We start from the raw sequence: 20,996 nt of genomic DNA on the forward strand, positions 1-20,996 counted from the left end.
ATGCATGTGTGCCCTTGGGTGCTAAAATTTGGGGGTTAAATATGCTCTAGAGAGGTGGCTTTGGAGGTTAAAGGGACGTGGGTTGTTGAAATAAGGAGAGGGAGAACTTTCTGGAGCTCCTCGCTATTTCCTGTGATTCAGTTGGGCCCAGACCCGAAATCAAAATAATTCACTGAATGAACAATCGAGTATGCATGTGTGCCCATGGGTGCTAAAATTTGGGGGTTAAATATGCACTAGAGAGGTGGCTTTGGAGGTTAAAGGGACGTGGGTTGTTGAAATAAGGAGAGGGAGAACTTCCTGGAGCTCCTCGCTATTCCTTGTGATTCAGTTGGGCCCAGACCCACCCGTGACTGCTGGATTCCTAGCAGAGCAGAGGCAAGAAATTAATCACCCCAGCCACCTCCGTGCCCTGGGGGTGTATCCCCTTGTCTTCCCTGCCAAGGCCTGCACTTCCCTGTTCTGATCCCTCTGACCAATACCCACCTCCTCGTTACTCTAATGTCCAGAGTCTGAGGGACCCGGAAAGATGCCAGCATTAGCCTGTGGCACCAGATTCACCATCCGCTCTTGAGTACTTTGCCTCTCTTGCCCACAGTAATAATAATTAATAATTGTGGTGTTTAAGCACTGTACTAAGCTCAGGAGTGGATACGAACAAATAGCATTGTGCACAGTCCCTATCCCATGTGAGGCTCATAATCTCAATCCCCATTTTACAGATGAGGTAACTGAGGCACAGAGAACTGAAGTGACTTGCCCAAGGTCACAGAGCAGACAAGTGTCAGATTGGAAAAATCCCTAGGTGTTAGGATGGCTTACTTTAAGGGTGAGTAGGGTGAATCCTGATGAATTCAAATCTACTCCAGTGATTATTTATTTATTTATTTTACTTGTACATATCTATCCTATTTATTTTATTTTGTTAGTATGTTTGGTTTTGTTCTCTGTCTTCCCCTTTTAGACTGTGAGCCCACTGTTGGGTAGGGACTGTCTCTATATGTTGCCAATTTGTACTTCCCAAGCACTTAGTACAGTGCTCTGCACATAGTAAGCGCTCAATAAATACAATTGATGATGATGATGATGATGATGATTAGAACGGTACTAGACATATACTGAGTGCTTAACAAATATAATATTAATAAAAAATCAGTAGCTAGGGGCAAGCTGTAAGATTAGAACCAGCCCTAGCATCCTTTTTATTTTTTTATATGGTATTTGTTAAGCACTTATGTGCCAAGCACTCTTCGAAGCCCTAGGTAGATAAAAGTTAATCAGGTTGAACACAGTCCCTGTCCCACATGAGGCTCACAGTCTAAATAACAGTGTGTCAAGCACTGTCTAAGTCCTCAGGTAGGTCCAAAGATAATCGGATTGGACGCACTTGGATCTCACAGTCAAGGAGGAGGGAGGCCGGGTATTGAATTCCCATTTTGAGGAAACAAGGTCACACAGCAGGCAGGTGGCGGGGCCACGATTAGAATCCAGGTCCTCTTGCTCCCGAACAGTGCTTTCTCCACTAGATCATGCTGCTTCCCACCACTCCGTGCTCTCAAACTTTGGTTCAGGCCCAGTGAGAGTTGTGTGTTCAGGTTGTTCGAGGACAGGCGTTAAAGCTCGAAAGTCAGGGGAACGCTGCTTACTTCGGCAGACAGAAGGGAGTGTAACCACTGGACCCCCCAGAGATTGGCCAGATAATCATAAAATATAATAACGGTAATAATTTTGGTGTATGTTAAGTTCTGACTTTGTATAAAGCACTGTACTAAGCTCTGGGAGAGATACAAGATAACTCTGCTTATTATAACTTAATCTACTTATACTATAACTTACTGTACTATACTATAACTTACTATGCTTGCTACTTACTATAACTAGCTTATTATGGGCTAGGCACTTTACCCAGCACTGAAGTAGATACAAGATAATCAGGCCAGAAATAGTCCCTGTCCCACATGGGTCTTGCCATCCAAGTGGGAGGGAGAACAGGCCTTAAATTCCCATTTGACAGATAAGAAAGCTGAGGCCTGAAGAACTGAAGTGACTTGCCCAAGGTCACACAGGAGGCAAGTGGCAGAGCCTGGGTCCCAGCTGTGGCAGATACCCTGCACAACCCGGGCGGCACCCTGCCCCCACCCCATTACTGCCCACCCCAGTTGGTACTTGTGCTCCTCCCCACCCACAGAGTGGCACCTGGGGGCAGAGCTGGGGTTTGGGAGGGGTGGCATTCTGTTCCATCCCAAGGGGCTCCCAGTCTACTCTCTGGTCTGCAGAAGGATAGCCCGGGAATCTGGAGGCCCATCTAGCAAGCTGGTGAATCATCATCATCATCAATCGTATTTATTGAGCGCTTACTATGTGCAGAGCACTGTACTAAGCGCTTGGGAAGTACAAACTGGCAACATATAGAGACAGTCCCTACCCAACAGTGGGCTCACAGTCTAAAAGGGGGGAGACAGAGAACAAAACCAAACATACTAACAAAATAAAATAAATAGAATAGATATGTACAAATAAAATAAATAAATAAATAAATAGAGTAAAAAATATGTACAAACATATATACATATATACAGGTGCTGTGAGAGGCTGGACCCCAGGACCCAGGAGGGACTGTAAGGGCTACCTCTTCATTTTGAAACTGGATGTGAAGGGAAGAGGGGACAGGAGTGAGGATGGGGAGGGAGAAACCTTCTGGGATCTAAAAGATGAGAAAACCACTGACTGGAAATCCTCCCATCTTGTCACAGATGAACAGGTCTCGGAGTCCCGCCTAAAGGGTCAGGGCTCGTGCGGAAGGGGCCAGGGGAGGCGGGCGGCCCAGGCGGGCGGGGAGGGCTGCCTGCCCTTTCTGCGAGAACAATCGCCCGGGTGTTGCCGCCTCCCCTGTTGTTGCTGAGTTCCTGGTTGGCAGGCAATGCGCCCTTTGAATTACCTGGCACAGTTCACCCCTCCTCCAGGGTTGGAAGCTATTTCTGTCCTGAAGGAATGCCGGTCGGGCCTCACCACTTCAGTAACCAAAGGCCGTCCACCCTCAGAGACGCCACCGGGTGAGCGCCGAGACAAAGCTCGGGGTCCCGGAGGCTGTTTATCTTCCTCTGGGGGCCCCCTGGACATCACATCCTCCCAAATCCCGCACCATCCATCCACCTTTTCCCCCCTTCTTAATCTCGCCATCCTGCGAGGCATCAAAGGATATTGCTCTGTGGGATTATGGAGGTGAAGACCAGGTGTGTGCTTGAGGCTTTGTCATTTTCATTCCACCACACGGGGTTGGGCAGTTGCTGCTCAAGTCAGTCATCACTGAGGATATGTGGTAGGGCCCTGGGATGCTGTGTGACCCTGGGCCCATCACTTGAGTTCTCTGCCTCAGTTTCCTGATCTGTAAAATGGGGATGAAATATCTATTCTCCCTCTTTTTTTTTTTTGTAATGGTATCTGTTATGTGCTTACTATGTGCCAGGCAGTGTACTCGGCACTGGAGTAGATACAAGATAATCAGATTGGACACAGTCCATGTCCCATGTGGGGCTCACAGTTTTAATCCCCATTTTTCCAGATGAGGCAGCTGAGGCACAGAGAAGTTAAATGACTTGCCCAAGGTCACACAGCAGACAAGTGACAGAGCCGGGATTAGAAACTAGGTCCTTCCGTCTCCCAGGCCACGCTACCATTCATTCATTCAGTCGTATTTATTGAGCGCTTACTGTGTGCAGAGCACTGTACTAAGTGCTTGGAAAGTACAATTCAGCAATAAGGCACCCTGTGGACTGTGAATTCCATGGGAGAAAGGGACTGTGTCCAACTGTCCTTACATTGTAACCACCCCAGTGCTTAGGCAGATAGTAAATGCTTAACAGATACCACAATTAACATTATACCAATCCATCGGTTGTATTTATTGAGCATTTATCATGTTTGCAGGGCACTGTACTAAGCACTTGGGAAAGTACAATATAACAGAGTTGGTAGAACACATTCCCTGATCGTAAGGAGTTTACAGTCTACCCAGTTCACCTATAAATTCAGACATTGTGTTCTTACGGGAACCCTGCGATAAGGAAAACTCATATTGCAGGAGGCATTGTGCGCAACTAGCACCCCGACACATATGCATGCCCATCCTTTTCCGTGAACCGTGTCACATGTGGTCTGAAGAATGGTCCCTATTCCTGCTATGCTCTAGCCAAATTGCAGGTTGTAGCAGAATTGAGTGGGCTGACAGTAAGAGAAGCAGTGTGGCCTAGAGAATAGAAATCAGGAAATCAGGACCTGGGTTCCAATCCCGGCTCTGCCTCTTGTCGGCTGTGTGATGTTGGGCAAGTCACTTCACTTCTCTAGGCCTCAGTTACCTCATCTGTGAAATGGAAATTGAGACTGGGTGCCCTATGTGGGACAGGGACTGTGTCCAATCTGATTCTCTTGTATTTACCCCTGTGCTTAGTAAAGTGCCTGGCACATAGAAAGCACTTACCAAGTACGCAGTTATTATTATTATTGTCTGCAACGAATACTAAGCCAGTACAGGTCATTTCTGCTCTAACATGTTTTTACACAGTGTGAGTAAAACACAATGGGAGTATGAGAGTAATAGTAGCAATAATAATAATAAGTGTGGTATTTCTTTAAGTGCTTGCTTCATTCCAAACACTGTACCCAGAGCTGGAAAAGAACTCACAAGTGGGAATCAGACAAAGTCCCTGCCCCTTGGGGGGGGCTCACAATCTAAGAATAAAAACGGGAGAGTTGGTACCGCGCCCTGTCCACAGTTAGTGCTCAATAAATATGATCAATTATTTGATTGAATTGGAGGCCGACACATCCAGAGTTATAAAGCAGTAAGATGGTGGAAAGAGATAAAACACAAGGATGCGTACGCAAAACAAAAAACAAAATCAACAGGAGGGTGTGGCCATGGAGCAGAATTTCAGGCTGCGGGGTGGGGGGCTCAGAATCCCATAGCCTCCGCCACCGCTCTAGCAGCCGGCAGGCTTCCCGCTGTCTTGAGAAATGCCAAACCCATGAATTCCCAGTGAATCCATTGGCTAGTCTAAGTCAGTGTTTCCATACCTTCCCAGGTTCTTGGGGGACACAGTTACCACATCGCAGTGAAAACGAGCGTACATCAGCCTCTTAATCATCTGGGAAGGTAAACCCAAAACAGTACCCAGATTTTGCCTCCCAGAGAAGAGGATTCTAAAATCACCGGATCATTCCGCTTATCCTGTCAATATGAGGCATTCCCATAGGGCTTTCTGAGGACAAATCCATTTTTTAAAATGTTCATCCTGAAACAGCCAAACAACTAGATGCCAAATCCTTAGCTGCAAAGATGCTGAGCTGTGATCAGTTTATGCCGTCCTCCTGGGTGTTTCTCTTAAATGTCAGGACGAGGCACGAGTTAGCCAGCTGTCCATGTGAGGAGAATCTCCCCTTCCTATCTTGCTGCTAAAAGGTTCTGATGGCCTCCCTTGGGCATATATGAGAAGCTGATATGCTCTAATGAGCAGGTCTTTTTTTATGGTATTGGTAAGCGCTGGGGTAGATAGATGCAAGTTAATCTGGTTTGACACAGTCCCTGTCCCACATGGGGGCTCACAGTCTTAAGTAGGAGGGAGAATGGGTACCGAATCCCCATTTTACAGTTGAGGAAACTGAGGCACAGAGAGCTTAAGTGACTTACCCAAGGTCACACAGTAGCACGAGAAGCAGCGTGGTGTAGTGGATAGAGCATGGGCTCGGGAGTCAAAAGGACCTCCACTTGTCTGCTGAGTAATCTTGGGCAAGTCAATTCACTTCTCTGTGCCTCGTCTCTGAAATGGGACAAAACAGGACAGGCTGTAATCCGAAGGTGGGCGGGAAGCCCCCGTCATCATCAATCATATTTATTGAGCGCTTACTGTGTGCAGAGCACTGTACTAAGCGCTTGGGAAGTACAAGTTGGCAACATATAGAGACAGTCCCTACCCAACAGTGGGCTCACAGTCTAAAAGGGGGAGACAGAGAACAAAACCAAACATACTAACAAAATAAAATAAATAGAATAGATATGTACCAGTAAAATAAATAAATAAATAGAGTAATAAATATGTATGCACGTTGTCATGATCACAGCATCTTTCTTGAGTCCAAAGATAGAGGATCTGTGATTCCCAGGGAGAGGCTGGTGGATAAGTTTCTCCAGCCGGAAGGGACTGAGTTCCATTTTATCGAAGATGGGGGCCACCTGAAGGAGTGTCGGACACTAAACTTTTCACCCTTTTTTTTTTTGTAATGGCATTTGTTAAGCACTTACTATGTCCCAAGCATTGTACTAAGCCCTGAGACAGATACAAGCTGGGAACTGAGGCACAGAGAAATGAATTGACTTGGCCAAGGTCACACAGCAGGCAAGTGGCCTGTCACCTAAGTTTGCTGTGCCTCAGTTCCCTCATCTGTAAAATGAGGATGAAATATCTGTTCTCCCTCTATTTTTAATGGCATCCGTTAAGTGCTTACTATGTGCCGGGCACTGTACTACGCGATTCGAGCTAATCAAGTTGGACACAGTCCCCGTCCTATGTGGAGCTCTCAGTTTTAATCCCCGTTTTAAAGACAAGGGAACTGAGTCCCAGAGAAGTGAACTGACTTGCTCAGGGTCTCACAGCAGACAAGAGGCAAAGCTGTGATTAGAACCCACGTCCTTGTCAGCTTGTCACCCAACTTGTCAGCTGGGTGACCTTGGGCAAGCCACTTCAATTCTCTGTTCCTCAGTGACCTCATCTGGAAAATGGGGATGAAGACTGCGAGCCCCACGTGGGACAACCTGATCACCTGGTATCCCCCCCAGCGCTTAGAACAGTGCTTTGCACATAGGAAGCGGCGTGGCTCAGTGGAAAGAGCCCGGGCTTTGGAGTCAGAGGTCATGGGTTCAAATCCCGGCTCCGCCACTTGTCAGCTGTGTGACTTTGGGCAAGTCACTTCACTTCCGTGGGCCTCAGTTACCTCATCTGTCAAATGGGAATGGAGACTGTGAGCCCCCCGTGGGACAACCTGATCACCTTGTAACCTCCCCAGCGCTTAGAACAGTGCATTGCTCATAGTAAGCGCTTAATAAATGCTATTACTATTATTATTATTATTATTATTGTTATGTCCTTTAGACTCCAAGACCCGGGCTGGGAACTGGACCTAAGCCTTGCTGCACGTTTTTAAATGCATCTCTCCGCTCTGTCTGCCTCCCTGTCAGGAGGCGGTTCAGCCCTCTGAAGGCAGGCCTGCTACCTGAGCCAGTACAAACAATCGGGATCAGCTCTTATTAGCTCCTCCGGTGTGTGCCAAGCTCAGGTGCCGTCCAGTCAAAACAGGAAGCAGCTGAAGGCAAATCCTGTACCGGATTCAGTCCTCGAGGCCACCGCCGTCACCGCTGCGGTTTTAGGAGTCTCTTTGACCGTTTTCGCACGAGGCGTAAGAGCTGGGCAGCTGGGGGATTGGATGGCCGTGTTAAGACGAGCACACCACGCGCCCATTCCTCCATTGTCACGTGTGACCCGAGGCTCAGAAGAGTGGTGGAGTGACGGTCCAGCCACTGCGTGGACTCGCGGCATGGCCGAACCACCCTGTCACTCAGTCGATCATATTTATTAGTAATTGGGGTATTTGCTAAGCACCCACTATGTACCAGTACTATGCTCTGGGGTGAATACAAGCAGATTGGGTTGGATATAGTCCCTGTCCCATCTGGGGCTCACAGTTTCAATCCCCATTTTACAGATGAGGCCACAGAGAAGTGAAGTGACTTGCCCACTGTCACGTTAGAATAGAATAACAATAATAGTAATGATGGCATTTGTTAAGCGCTTACCATGTGCCAAGCACTGTTCTAAGTGCTGGGAGGATACAAAGTAATACCAATATCTACACTGGACTGGACCCAGCCACTCCCAGGACAGGATGCCTCCCTACCATGGCCTTCTGGCTCCCAATAATGGCATTTATTAAGCGCTCACTGTGTGCAAAGCACTGTTCCAAGTGCTGGGGAGGTTACAAGGTGATCAGGTTGTCCCACAATGGGGCTCACAGTCTTCATCCCCATTTTACAGGTGAGGTCACTGAGGCACAGAGAAGTGAAGTGACTTGCCTAAAGCCACACAGCTGACAAGTGGCGGAGACGGGATTTGAACCCATGACCTCTGACTCCAAAGCCCAGGCTCTTTCCACTGAGCCACGCTGCTTCTCTATCCACTATGCCGTGAGTGCTTTCTCCATGCAGAGCACTGTACTAAGCTCTTGGGAGAGTACAATGCAACCATATAACAGACACATTCTCTGCCCACAATCAATCAATCAATCAGTCGTATTTATTGAGCGCTTACTGTGTGCAGAGCACTGTACTAAGGGCTTGGGAAGTACAAGTTGGCAACATATAGAGACAGTCCCTACCCAACAGTGGGCTCACAGTCTAATGAGCTTATAGTCTAGAAGGAGGACAGACATTAATAGAAATAAATAAATGACAGATAAGGACATAAGTGCAATGGGGCTGGGAGCGGGGATGAATAAAGGGAGCAAGTCAGGGTGATGCAGAAGGGAGTTGAAGAGAAGAAAAGAAAAGGAGGGTTTAGTCAGGGAGGGCCTCTCAGAGGAGGTGTGCCCTGGACAGATAGGTGGCTACCTAGTGCTGAGGAATGCCACTTTCCACCTTGGAGAAGGAGCATGGCATAGCATTCATTCATTCATTCATTCAATCGTATTTATTGAGCACTTACTGTGTGCAGAGCACTGTACTAAGTGCTTGGGAAGTACAAGTTGGGAACACATAGAGATGGTCCCTACCCAACAACAGGCTCACAGTCTAGAAGGGGAGCATGGGCCTGGGAGTAGGAGGACCTGGATTCTAATTCCGGCTCTGCCTCTTACCTGCTGTGTGACCTGGGGGAAGTCACTTCACTTTCCTGTGCCTAGGGTACCTCACCTGTAAAGTGGGGATTCAATATCTGCCCTCCCTCTTTATTTAAACTTGAGTCCCATATGGAAAAGGGACTGTGCTTGACCCGATTATCTTGTATCTACCCCAGCTCTTAGAAGAGTGCTTGCAGCCTAATAATTGCTTAAATATCATTATCAGTGTTATTATTATTGTTATTATTAATTCTCCCCTAGTGCATCCTTATAGCACACTGGATATGTTGCCAACTTGTACTTCCCAAGGGCTTAGTACAGTGCTCTGCACACAGTAAGCGCTCAATAAATATGATTGATTGGATAACATCTGCTGTTCTCTGACATTTGTCATTCAGTCAGTTGTGTTTATTAAGCACTTACTGTGTGCAGAGCACTGTACTAAGTGCTTGAGAGAGAACGATATAGCGGTAAACAGACACATTCCCTTCCCACAATGAGTTTAAGTCTAGAGAGGGAGACAGACATCTGAGGGCCTCTGGGTTTAAGGACTGGTGATCCCATTGTTGAAAAATGAAATGCACCCAAGATTTGCTCCTCCTCACCCTGTGCAAACGGCTATCCTCCCTGGGCAGAGAGATGAGTCCTGATGTTAGACTTCTCAGGGGGTGGGAATCAGGTCTGCCAACTCTTCCCTCCTATCATTCCTCTCCAAATTCCTTGAAAAAGTTGTCTACCCCCGCTGTCTCCTTTTCCCCTCTTCCAATTCTCTCCTTGATCCCCTCCAATCTGGCTTCCACCCCCTTCACTCCACGGAAACTGCCCTCTCTAATGCCATTTACGACCACCTTCTTGCCAAATCTGACAGCCTCTACTCCATCCTAGTCTTCCTAGACCTCTCGGCTGCCTTTGACACTGTGGACCACCCTCTTCTAGAAACATATCCAATATTAGCTTCACTGACACTGTCCCCATCTGGTTCTCCTCCTTTCTCTCTTTAGCAGGCTCCTCCTCCGCCTCTCACCCTCTGACAGCGGGGGTCCCTCAAGGCTCAGTTCTGGGCCCCCCTTCCATTCTCCATCTACACCCACTTCCTTGGAGAACTCCCCTGCAGTCTCGTATTTCCTCCTGCCGTCAGGACATCTCTATCTGGATGTTCCCACCTCAAGCTAAACACGCCCACAACAGAACTCCGTATCTTCTCACCCAAAACCCGTCCTCCCCTTGTCTCTCCCATCATTGAAGGCAATACCGCTGTCCTCCCTATCTCACCAGCTGGTAACCTTGGCATTGTCCTCAACTCATCTCTCACACAACCCACATATTCAGTCTGTCACCAAATCCCGTCTATTCTACCTCCACTACATCACTAAAATCCACCCGTCCCTTTCCATCCAAACTGCTACTATCCTGATCCAAGCACTTACCCTATCCTTCCTTGACAACTGCATCTGTCTCCTTGCTCACCTCCTTGTCTCTTCCCCACTCCAGTCTGCCTGGATCGCTTTTCTAAAAAAATAGTTCCGTCCAGGTCTCCTTGCTCCTCAGGAACTTCCATCAGACAGAAACTCCTTACTTTAAGTACTCAATCAACTTGGCTCTTCGTGTCTTCCCTCACTGATCTCCTGCTACAGCTCAGCCCACACACTTTGCTTACTCACTGTGCTCCGATCTCGCCTATCTCACCGCCGATCCCTTTCCCGCATCCCGCCTCTGGCCTGGAATGCTTTTCCCTTCCAAATCACACCAAATCACCACTCTCCCCACCTTCAAAGCCTTATTAAGGACACATCTCCTTCGAGAGGTCTTCCCTGATTAAACCCTCCTTTCCTTGACTCCCTTTCCCTTCTGCATCTTCTCTGCACTTGGATCCGTACCCTTTGGGCATTTGGTATCCATTCCACCCTCAGTAACACAGCACTTATGTACATATCCGTGAGTTAGTGATGTTTAGTAATGTCTGTCTCCCTCTAGAATGTAAGCTCATTGTGGGCAGGGAATGTATGTACCAACTCTGTTAGATTGTACTCTCCCAAGTGCTTCAGTACAGTGCTCTGCCCCCAGTAAGCCCCCAATAAATACAATTGATTGATTGATTACTGTAGTCAAATGTTTAATACAGTGCTTTGTACTCAATGAGCACTCAATAAGTGCCAGTGATTGACTGATTGTGTTCAGTTAATTGAGAAACAGCACGGTTTAGTGGAAAGAGCATGAGGCTGGGAATCAGAGGACCTAGTTTCTAACCCTGGCCCTGCCACTTGCCTACTGGGTGACTGCTCTGTGCCTCAGCTTCCTTAGAATAATAATAATAATAATGATGGTATTTGTTAAGCACCTACTATGTGCAAAGCATTATTCTAAGAGCTTGGGGGATACAAGGTGATCAGGTTGTCCCACGTGGGGCTCACAGTCTTCATCCCCATTTTACAGATGAGGTAACTGAGGCACAGAGAAGTTAAGTGGCTTGCCCAAGGTCACACAGCTGACAAGTGGCGGAGCCGGGATTCAGACCCATGACCTCTGACTCCCAAGCTCGTGCTCCTTCCACTGAGCCATGCTGCTTCTCACCTGTAAAATGGGTTTTCAATGCCTGTTTTCCCTCCTACTTAGACTATGAGCCCCACGTGGGGCAAGTACTGTGTCTGACCTGATTATCTTGTGCTTACAACAGTGCTTAGTACATAATAAATGCTTAATAAAAACCACAATTATTATTAATTTGTGAGCCCCCCCCGTGGGACAACCTAATCACCTAGTAACCTCTTCAGCACTTATATAACAGTGCTTTGCACATAGTACGTGCTTAATAAATGCCATCATCATCATCATCATTAAATTGAGAAAGCAGCTTTGGTCACTGCCCACTAATGAGTTTTTATTCTAAGAGTGCCAGCACCAATCGATCATATTTCCTTGTACCTACCCAGCGCTTATTAGAACAGTGCTTTGCACATAGTAAGCGCTTAATAAAAACCATCATCATCATCAAGTTGAGAAAGCAGATGTGGCCACTGCCCACTTGTGAGTTTTTGTTCGAAGAAGGCCAGCACCGATCAACCACCCCAGCAATCAATCAATCAATCAATCGTATTTATTGAGCGCTTACTGTGTGCAGAGCACTGTACTAAGTGCTTGGGAAGTACAAGTTGGCAACATATAGAGACAGTCCCTACCCAACAGTGGGCTCACAGTCTAAAAGGGGGAGACAGAGAACAAAACCAAACATACTAATAAAATAAATAGAATAGATGTGTACAAGTAAAATAAATAAATAAATAGAGTAATAAATATGTACAACCATATATACATATATACAGGTGCTGTGGGGAAGGGAAGGAGGTAAGATGAGGGGGATGGAGAGTGGGACGAGGGGGAGAGGAAGGAAGGGGCTCAGTCTGGGAAGGCCTCCTGGAGGAGGTGAGCCTTGAAGGGAGCACTTAGAACAGTGCCTCGCACATAGTAACTGTTTAATACATACCATAATAATTTTTGTTATTATTATGGAGCACCTACTCCGATCAGAGCACCATACTAATCATGGGGAGAGTACAGTGTACATATGGTGCCAACTTGTACTTCCCAAGTGCTTAGTACAGTGCTCTGCACACAGTAAGCACTCAATAAATACCATTGATGATGATGATGATATCTGTAACTTATATTAATGTAAGTCTCCCCATCTAGACTGTAAGCTCGCTGTGGGCAGGGAATGTATCTGTTATTTTTCTACGGTACTCTCCTAAGTGCTTAGTACAGTGTTCTGCATACAGCAAGCACTCGGTAAATACGATTGAATGAAGAAGAGAGGAGGCAACGATAGTTCCTACCCAGAAGGAGCTTCCAGACTGGAGGGGCAGACGATCATTAAGATAAGCGACAGCTGGATCCGGACATGAGGGCTGTGGAGCCGGGGGAGGAGAGAGTGGGAAGATGGGAGTGAGCCAACTGTCTGGGGCCGAAGGGGGAAACGGAGAATCCTGGAGATGCCCATTCGAACGCCGGAGTGGCGGCTGTTGGGCTAGCCGTCCGGCCGCATCCGTTGGCTTTGGGGAATAGTCCTCGGGTCTCATCTGCTTTTCCCTTCTTCCTTTCTTCCCCCAGATGGGAGTCAGGAGCCTCCCGGAGAGAGTTTGCGCTGGACGCTGTCACCGGAGACGAGTCTTCCCTTTAGCAGACCCAGCCCAACCCCACACGACGGAAGGTGAGCGCGGGCCTGGGCGGGCTCGGAGCCAGGCTGGGGAGATGTTGATCAGGACGATTTCAAACCTTGCAGCGTTTTACCCCTCCGAGGGGGTCGGCCTTTATCTCGGATCCGTGCTGCTGGAGAAATTAGCACGCGAACCTCTCACTTGGGTGTCTAGTACAGTCCATTCCAGAAAGGACCCCCGGCGGCTGGGAGGAGGGGAAACCGGAAGGGAGGGTTAGATTCCTGGGCGTTGTAGCCTATTTGTAGAATAACTTCGTTGGGAGAGATATTTTATTTCCCCCTCGCTGGTGATCATGCCCAGCAAACAAAACAGACCTCCTTAGGAAGCAGGGTGTTTCCTGACAGCATCCTGGCTGGCTGGCTTACAATGAATCGCTTGAAATCAAGCCAGATGAGACCAGAGTAGCCAATCCCACAGGTTTTGAGCCATGCCATCTCTGTTTACCGGAATGCCAGCTTTACCCTTTCCCCCCCCTTTTAGCCAAAAGATGGACTAAATTTTAGCTTTCTCTATTTATTGACTCCTTGTCCCTCAGGCATTCAGCACCACCCTTACATATCGACGTAAATACTCAGCTGTCGAAGCACTTGCTCTGTCCGTGGGGTCTTCTTCCTCCTATTAGTCATTTAGTTTGCGCCTGTCAATACCATTGATTGATTGATCGAAGGGGATCACTCTGATAAACTTCAGGCCTAGGATGGTACTGAGCGCTTGGGAATGTGTAACTGTAAATTGATTGTGGACAGGGAATGTGTCTGCTAACTCTGTTGCATTGTACTCTCTCAAGTGCTTAGTACAATTCTCCACCCAGTATCAATCAATCAATCAATCAAGTGGCAGAGCCAGGATGAGAACTATTTCTCCCTGCTCAGTACTGGGCTCTTGAAATTAGGCCACACTACCTGGAGACTTGCATGGATTCAGTGTCTGTAGCCCTTGAGAACTGCTCCCCACGACCCAATCCATCGCATTCGACCCCCATTCCAGGCGGATTCCTTGCTAGGTTTTGGGGCCATGGAGTCTCCATTAATAATAATAACAATAATAATAATTGTGGTATCTGTTAAGCACTTACTGTGTGCCGGGCACTGTACTCAGCACTGGAGTGCATACAAGCAAATCAGGTTGGACACAGACTCTGTCCCACATGAGGCTGACAGTCTCAATCCCCATTTTCCAGATGAGGTAACTGAGGCCCAGAGTAGTGAAGACCTCCTCCAGGAGGCCTTCCCAGACTGAGCCCCTTCCTTCCTCTCCCCCTCGTCCCCCTCTCCATCCCCCTCATCTTACCTCCTTCCCTTCCCCACAACACCTGTATATATCTATATATGTTTGTACATATTTATTACTCTATTTATTTTACTTGTACATATCTATTCTAGTTATTTTATTTTGTTAGTATGTTTGGTTTTGTTCTCTGTCTCCCCCTTTTAGACTGTGAGCCCACTGTTGGGTAGGGACTGTATATGTTGCCAACTTGTACTTCCCAAGCACTTAGTACAGTGCTCTGCACACAGTAAGCGCTCAATAAGTATGATTGATTGATTGATTGATTGAAGTGTCTTGCCTTAGGTCATACGGCAGACAAGTGGAAGAGCCGGGATTAGAACCCACGGCCTTCTGACTTGAAGGCCCAAGCTCTATCCACTCTGCCATACCGCTCCTCCTCGCTAACTTGACTTTCTCCTCGGGCAGGCCCGGTGAGACGGACCTCATCAACGACAACAGGCGTCACCCCTCTCCCAAACCCAGACCACGGCTCGCCACCCTGCCAACTTCTCCCCCGTCGGACAAGGTACCCTTCACCCATTCCCCCTGGGTCCTGACCTCCTCCAGGAGGCCTTCCCAGACTGAGCCCCTTCCTTCCTCTTCCCCTCGTCCCCCTCTCCACCCCCCCGTCTTACCTCCTTCCCTTCCCCACAGCACCTGTATATATGTTTGTACATATTTATTACTCTATTTATTTTACTTGTACATATCTATTCTATGTATTTTACTTTGTTAGTGTGTTTGGTTTTGTTCTCTGTCTCCCCCTTTTAGACTGTGAGCCCACTGTTGGGTAGGGACTGTCTCTATATGTTGCCAACTTGTACTTCCCAAGTGCTTAGTACAGTGCTCTGCACACAATAAGCGCTCAATAAATACGATTGATGATGATGATGATGCCGGTGGCCCCACTGGACGGGCTGCCCTTTGGGCTTCTTACCGCTCACTCGGCCCCGCCAAAACCACAGACTCCCGACCCCAGCGCTGAAAGAAATTGTGTCAGGCTAGCAAGGATGAAACTGCAAGCAGGGTCACGTTGTTACAGTATATGATGGTAATGGTGTTTGTTAAGCACTTACTACGTGCCAGGGTACTGTACTAAGCACTGGGGTAGAGACAGGTGTGTCAGGTTGGAAACAGTCTTTCCTGCATGGGGCTCTCCATCTTAATTCACAATTTACAGCCGAGGGAACTGAGGCACAGAGAAGTCAAGTGACTTGCCCATGGTCACAGAGCAGACATGTGGTAGAGCCCTGGCATAGTGGATAGATCATGGGCCTGGGAGCTGGAAGATGGCTTAGTGGAAAGAGCCCGGGCTTGGGAGTCAGAGGTCATGGGTTCTAATCCCGGCTCCGCCACGTGGCAGCTGTGTGACTTTGGGGAAGTCACTTCACTTCTCTGAGCCTCTGTTCCCTCATCTGTAAAATGGGGGTCAAGACCGTGAACCCAACGTGGGGCAACCTGATAACCTTGTATGTATCCCAGCGCTTAGAACAGTGCTTGGCACATCGTAAGCACTTAACAAATACCATCATTTTTATTATTATTATTATTATTATCCTGGCTCTAATCCTGGCTCCACCATTTGTCTGCTGTGTGACCTTGGGCAAGTCGCTTTATTTCTCTGTGCCTCGCTTACCTCATCTGTGAAATGGAGATTGAGATTGTGAGTCCTGAGTGGGACAGGGAGTGTATCCAACACAGTAAGCGCTCAATAAATATGATTGATTGATTGATTTGCTCGTATCTGCCCCAGAGCTTAGTGCAGTGCCTGGCACATGGTAAGTGCTTAACAAATACCATAGTTAATTAATTCAGGCACCATTGATGGTCAGTGGACCATTGGGTGCATAGGTGGCTAGGAAGGCCCGTGATGGCTCACAACCACAGTCACACCGGGTACACACAAAGATTGTCCCCGGGTGCAGCAACACATTGACACAGGGCAGACTGATAAATCCTCCACCCCATCCCCCCCCGCCCTACCTCCTTCCCCTCCCCACAGCACTTGTACAGATTTATTACTCTATTTTACCTGTATATATTTACTATTCTATTTATTTTGTTAATGATGTGCACATAGCTTTAATTCTATTAGTTCTGACGATTTTGACACCGGTTTACATGTTTTGTTTTGTTGTCTGCCTCCCCTTCTAGACGGTGAGCCTGTTGTTGGGTAGGGACCGTCTCTATACGTTGCCGACTTGTACTTCCCAAGCGCTTAGTACAGTGCTGTGCACACAGTAAGCGCTCAATAAATACGACTGACTGAATGAATGAATGAAGCTCATTGGGTGCAAGGGAACAGCGCCACACTGTGGCCTTTTTTGAATAGTGTATTTGTTAAGTGCTTACTACGTGCCAGGCACTGTACTGAACCCTGGGGTGGATACAAAGTCATCAGGTTGGACACAGTCCCTGTCCCACCTGGGGCTCACAGTCTTAATCCCCATTTTCCAAATGAGGTAACTGAGGCCCAGAGAAATGAAGTGACTTGCCCAAGGTCACCCAGCAGACAAGAGGCCGAGCTTGGATTACTGACTCATGGCTGCGGCGTGGCGAGGGTTGATGCCCAAATCAGGGGTCCGGAACCCCGGATCCCAAGGCCCCCACCACCCTAGGAGAAGGGAAACTTAGAATTTGTTTCCCGGAGGATTCGAAGGACTTTCAGCCCACAAAAATGCTCCTTGGTTTATGGGTGCTGATGAGGGGGCCCTTTTGCAATCCGTGTTTGGCCTTGAGATGGCCTGACAACCCAACCGAATCATCATCATCAATCGTATTTATTGAGCGCTTACTATGTGCAGAGCACTGTACTAAGCGCTTGGGAAGTACAAATTGGCAACATATAGAGACAGTCCCTACCCAACAGTGTCTTGTGAGCCCCAGAACCCCCATTTGACAGGCATCCCGTGAACTACTGCCTCGATCCGCTCGCCTGGGCAACCCCAGGGGTAAAATTCCCGAACTACTCAGAATCTCAAGAGGTCATCTGGTCCACCCTGCTGCCTCTATGCAGCAGCATGGTATAGTGGGTAGGAGCACGGGCGTGGGAATCAGAAGGTCTTGGGTTCTAATTCTGGCTCTGCCACTTGACTGCTGTGTGACTTTGGAAAAGTCACTTCACTTCTCTAGGCCTCAGTGACCTCATCTGCAAGATGGGGATTGAGACTGTGAGCTCCACCTGGGACAGGGATTGTGTCCAAACCGATTTGCTTGTATCTACCCCAGCCCTTAGTACAGTGTCTGGCACTTAGTAAGTGCTTAACAAATAGAGAACCAGCATGGCTCAGTGGAAAGAGCATGGGATTTGGAGTCAGAGGTCATCGGTTCAAATCCCGGCTCCGCCAATTGCCACCTATGTGACTTTGGACAAGTCACTTCACTTCTCTGGGCCTCAGTTACCTCATCTGTAAAATGGGGATTAAGACTGTGAGCCCCCCATGGGACAACCTGATCACCTTGGAACCTCCCCAGCACTTAGAACAGTGCTTTGCACATAGTAAGCGCTTAATAAATGCCATCATTAATGAATTAATTAAATACCACAATTATTATTATTATTTATGCAGGTCAAGACTGCCCAAGACACATGGGCTACCTGCTCTTTTCCTAGACCTCATTCTAGACTGTAAGCTCGTTGTGACTAGGGAATGTTTCTGTTTATTGTTGTATTGTACTCTCCCAAGCACCTAGTACAGTGCTCAGCACACGGTAAGTGCTCAATAAATACGATTGAATGGATGAATGAATGAATTCTAGGGTTCCAGCCACCCAACAGTCTGACTTCTCGCTCATATCTAAACACACCCCTCTTGCAGCTTACGGTACCTCAGTTTCCAGCAAGCTGGAGGGGTGTCCTTCCCAGCTGTGGGAGAGAGGAAGCTCCCTATGGGTATGGCTAAGTGTTGTTCATACCCTGCTGGGGCTCAGGGAACCCCTGCCTGATACCCTCTGCCTGGGTAGCAGGAAACAGCTTGGCAGTGTGGAGATCTCCTATATGCTGTATCTTCCTCTGGTTTTCCCCAGCTTCCCTAGCTCTATTGAGTAAGAGAAAGTGAACCTAGAGATTTTTCTGGTGCCGAAAGCTGAGTAAGAAGGAGAGAGAGAGAAAGAGAGAGATCAAGCTGGCAGAGAGAAGGGCCCCAGAAATCCCTTTCAGATCTGGGGCAGGGGTGTGTGGTACACAGATCAGGGGTCCTGGGATGCCACTCACCTCAGGGGGACCGTTTCTTGTTCTCATTCAGAGGCTCAGTGACGTCTCTCCAGCAGACAGCGGCATCGGGTTGAGCCCCTTCCTGATTGCTGCAGACGGCTCACAGCTCTTGGAGAAAGGTAAGTCCGGTCGAGCCGGCCTTAGGGCTCCCCATGCCCACACCCGATGATCAAAGCACGAGGGGGGTCCCCGGAGGAGGGGCCTTGGGGGTGAGGCGCCGGGCACCTCCCGGAGATGGAAGACGTCTAGAGCCCGATACCGGTTGGTAGCATCTGGAAGAGGCCTCGCGGGCCATCCGGTTTGACCTCCCGCCTCCGCAAACCACTTTACCTACTCCCAGCCAGGTGACTGACTGCCTCCCGCATCTAAAAGATTAGCAGGGACGGTAGTTCTAAAATGGCAGTTTCTGTGAAGATTTCTCCTCAGGCCACTTCCAATGGCAGGAGAAAGCAGGGTCCCCCGTTGGCCTCGCCCACACTCCATTTTTATGTACCTGCTAAGATAGGGCAGTTGGCATCTCTGATCCAGGTTCTAGTACGACTCCCCTCGAGGTTACCATTGCTGAGCCTTTCTGTTACTCCTTATCCTCCCCTGCTATCAGCCCAGATCCCTGTCATCATCAATCGTATTTATTGAGCGCTTACTATGTGCAGAGCACCGTACTAAGCGTTTGGGAAGTACAAATTGGCGACATATAGAGACAGTCCCTACCTGTCTCCAGAAGGGCCTGGCAGAGAAGGAGAGAGGATGTCTCCCTTTCCCTGTCTATCTCCCCCCTCTAGACTATAAGCTCACTTGTGGGCAGGGAAGGTGTCTACCAACTCTCTTATATTGTACTCTCCCAAGCGCTTTGTCCAGTGCACTGCACACAGTAAACGCTCAATAAATAGGATTGATTGATTGATTGAGAGAGCAGTGTGGCCTCGGGGGGAAGAGCACGAGCCTGGAAGTCAAAGAATCTGAGTTCTTATCCTGGCTCTGCCAGTTGGGTGACCTTGGGCAAGTCATTTAACGTCACTTTACTCATCTGTGAAATGGAGATTCAATTCCTGTTCTCCCTCCTATGTAGACCGTGAGCCCAATGTGGGACAGGGACCGTGTCCAACCTGATTAGTTTGTATCTACCCCAGCACTCGGAACAGTGCTTGAGACAGAGCAAGTCTCAATAACAAAAATAATAGTAATCCTGAGAGACAGGGATAGGGTGAGGACATTGAAGTGTGGGATGGTCTCCTCCCCTCCATGGTAGGAAGCTTCTGCGGTGAACCTGCCAAGCTGAGGGCTGAACTCTACTCGCTGGCTTGTTGTTACAGATCTGGATGTTCCTTCCACCCCAGCCATGGTGCCAGAGAGAGACCCAGCCCACGCCGATTCCCACCTCTGGCCAGACCAGCCGGCCGTGCCCGGCTCCCCTGCCAGGCCCACGGTGGACAAGAAGAGCCCCCGAGGAGAAACTGGCCCCGGCAGCCGGATCCCCATCAAAAGGAAGTCCAGCCTGAAGTGGATAGGGTCGGAGCCGGTGCCGAGCAGCGAGGAGCGGCCCGAGACCCAGCGGGAGCCCCTTGCCCCCGGCGACCTGTCCTCGCCCACGGGGAAGCCGGGGGGCCCTTACACCATCTCGCCCATGAGGAACGGCCCCAAAGACGAGCAGATCGGCCTCAACCGAGAGCACTTCAGGAACCTCAAGGACTTCTGGGAGAAGGGGGCAGAGTGCGCGGCCCCGAGCTCGGCTTCGGAAGCTGAGGAGGAGCTCGGCGGGCGGGCATCGGGGCCGGGTCGGTCCGCCCCGGGGCCTCCCGCCCAAGAACAGGCCCCGAGGTCTCGCCTGCCCCACAAGCGGCCAGCAACCGTGTCATCCAGTGAGGATGAACCGATCTACTCGGTCCCGCACCGGAAAGGGGTGTGGTCCTCGGCTCCCAGGTCCACCCACGCCAAGGCCCACGGGGCCGCGGCCACCAGGAGCGACTCCAGCGAGGACCGCGGCCGGCAGCCCCTAGTCGGAGAGGATGGGGCCCCCCGGCCGGAGGGGCGAAAGTCTAGGCTGCCCATCAGGATCCCCTCCCTCCCCGTCGAGCCGCCCCCGCGGCAGGCCGCCTTTGAGCCCGAGACTCCGGCCGACGAGTACGTGCTCTCGGAGGAAAGCACCCCCACCGGGGGGGAGTCCCTGCAGAACCGTGTGAAGATCATGATCGAGACCGTGGAATCCGAAGATGAGGACCCCGGGGACTGGGGACAGCCGGTGGGGAAAAAGCCCCCGGGGATGACCAGCGAGCCGGACCAGGGCAGAAAAAGAAAGGCCCCGGGGGTGGACTCGGCCACTCCTTCGAGCACAGGTGTCCCCAGGCCTTCCCTTCCCTTGCGCCTCCCTCTCTCCCTTGGGTTCGTTCCCTCAGGTCCTGGGTCACAGGACTCCCTTCTGT

General features: G+C 49.3%; 1 protein-coding gene across 1 annotated transcript in view; it reads left to right on the plus strand.

Moving 5' to 3' along the window:
- The window catches only part of LOC119930030 (synaptotagmin-like protein 2), a 76,091-nt gene that overhangs the window by 31,676 nt on the left and 23,419 nt on the right, over positions 1–20,996 (plus strand). Inside the window, exons 4-7 of the mRNA XM_038748445.1 lie at positions 12,988–13,087; positions 14,790–14,889; positions 18,608–18,695; positions 19,890–20,909. Of these exons, the coding sequence (XP_038604373.1) occupies positions 12,988–13,087; positions 14,790–14,889; positions 18,608–18,695; positions 19,890–20,909 (1,308 nt within the window). The remainder of the gene's footprint in view (positions 1–12,987; positions 13,088–14,789; positions 14,890–18,607; positions 18,696–19,889; positions 20,910–20,996) is intronic.

Source organism: Tachyglossus aculeatus, chromosome 6, assembly GCF_015852505.1.
Source record: "Tachyglossus aculeatus isolate mTacAcu1 chromosome 6, mTacAcu1.pri, whole genome shotgun sequence".
Lineage (NCBI taxonomy): Eukaryota > Metazoa > Chordata > Mammalia > Monotremata > Tachyglossidae > Tachyglossus > Tachyglossus aculeatus.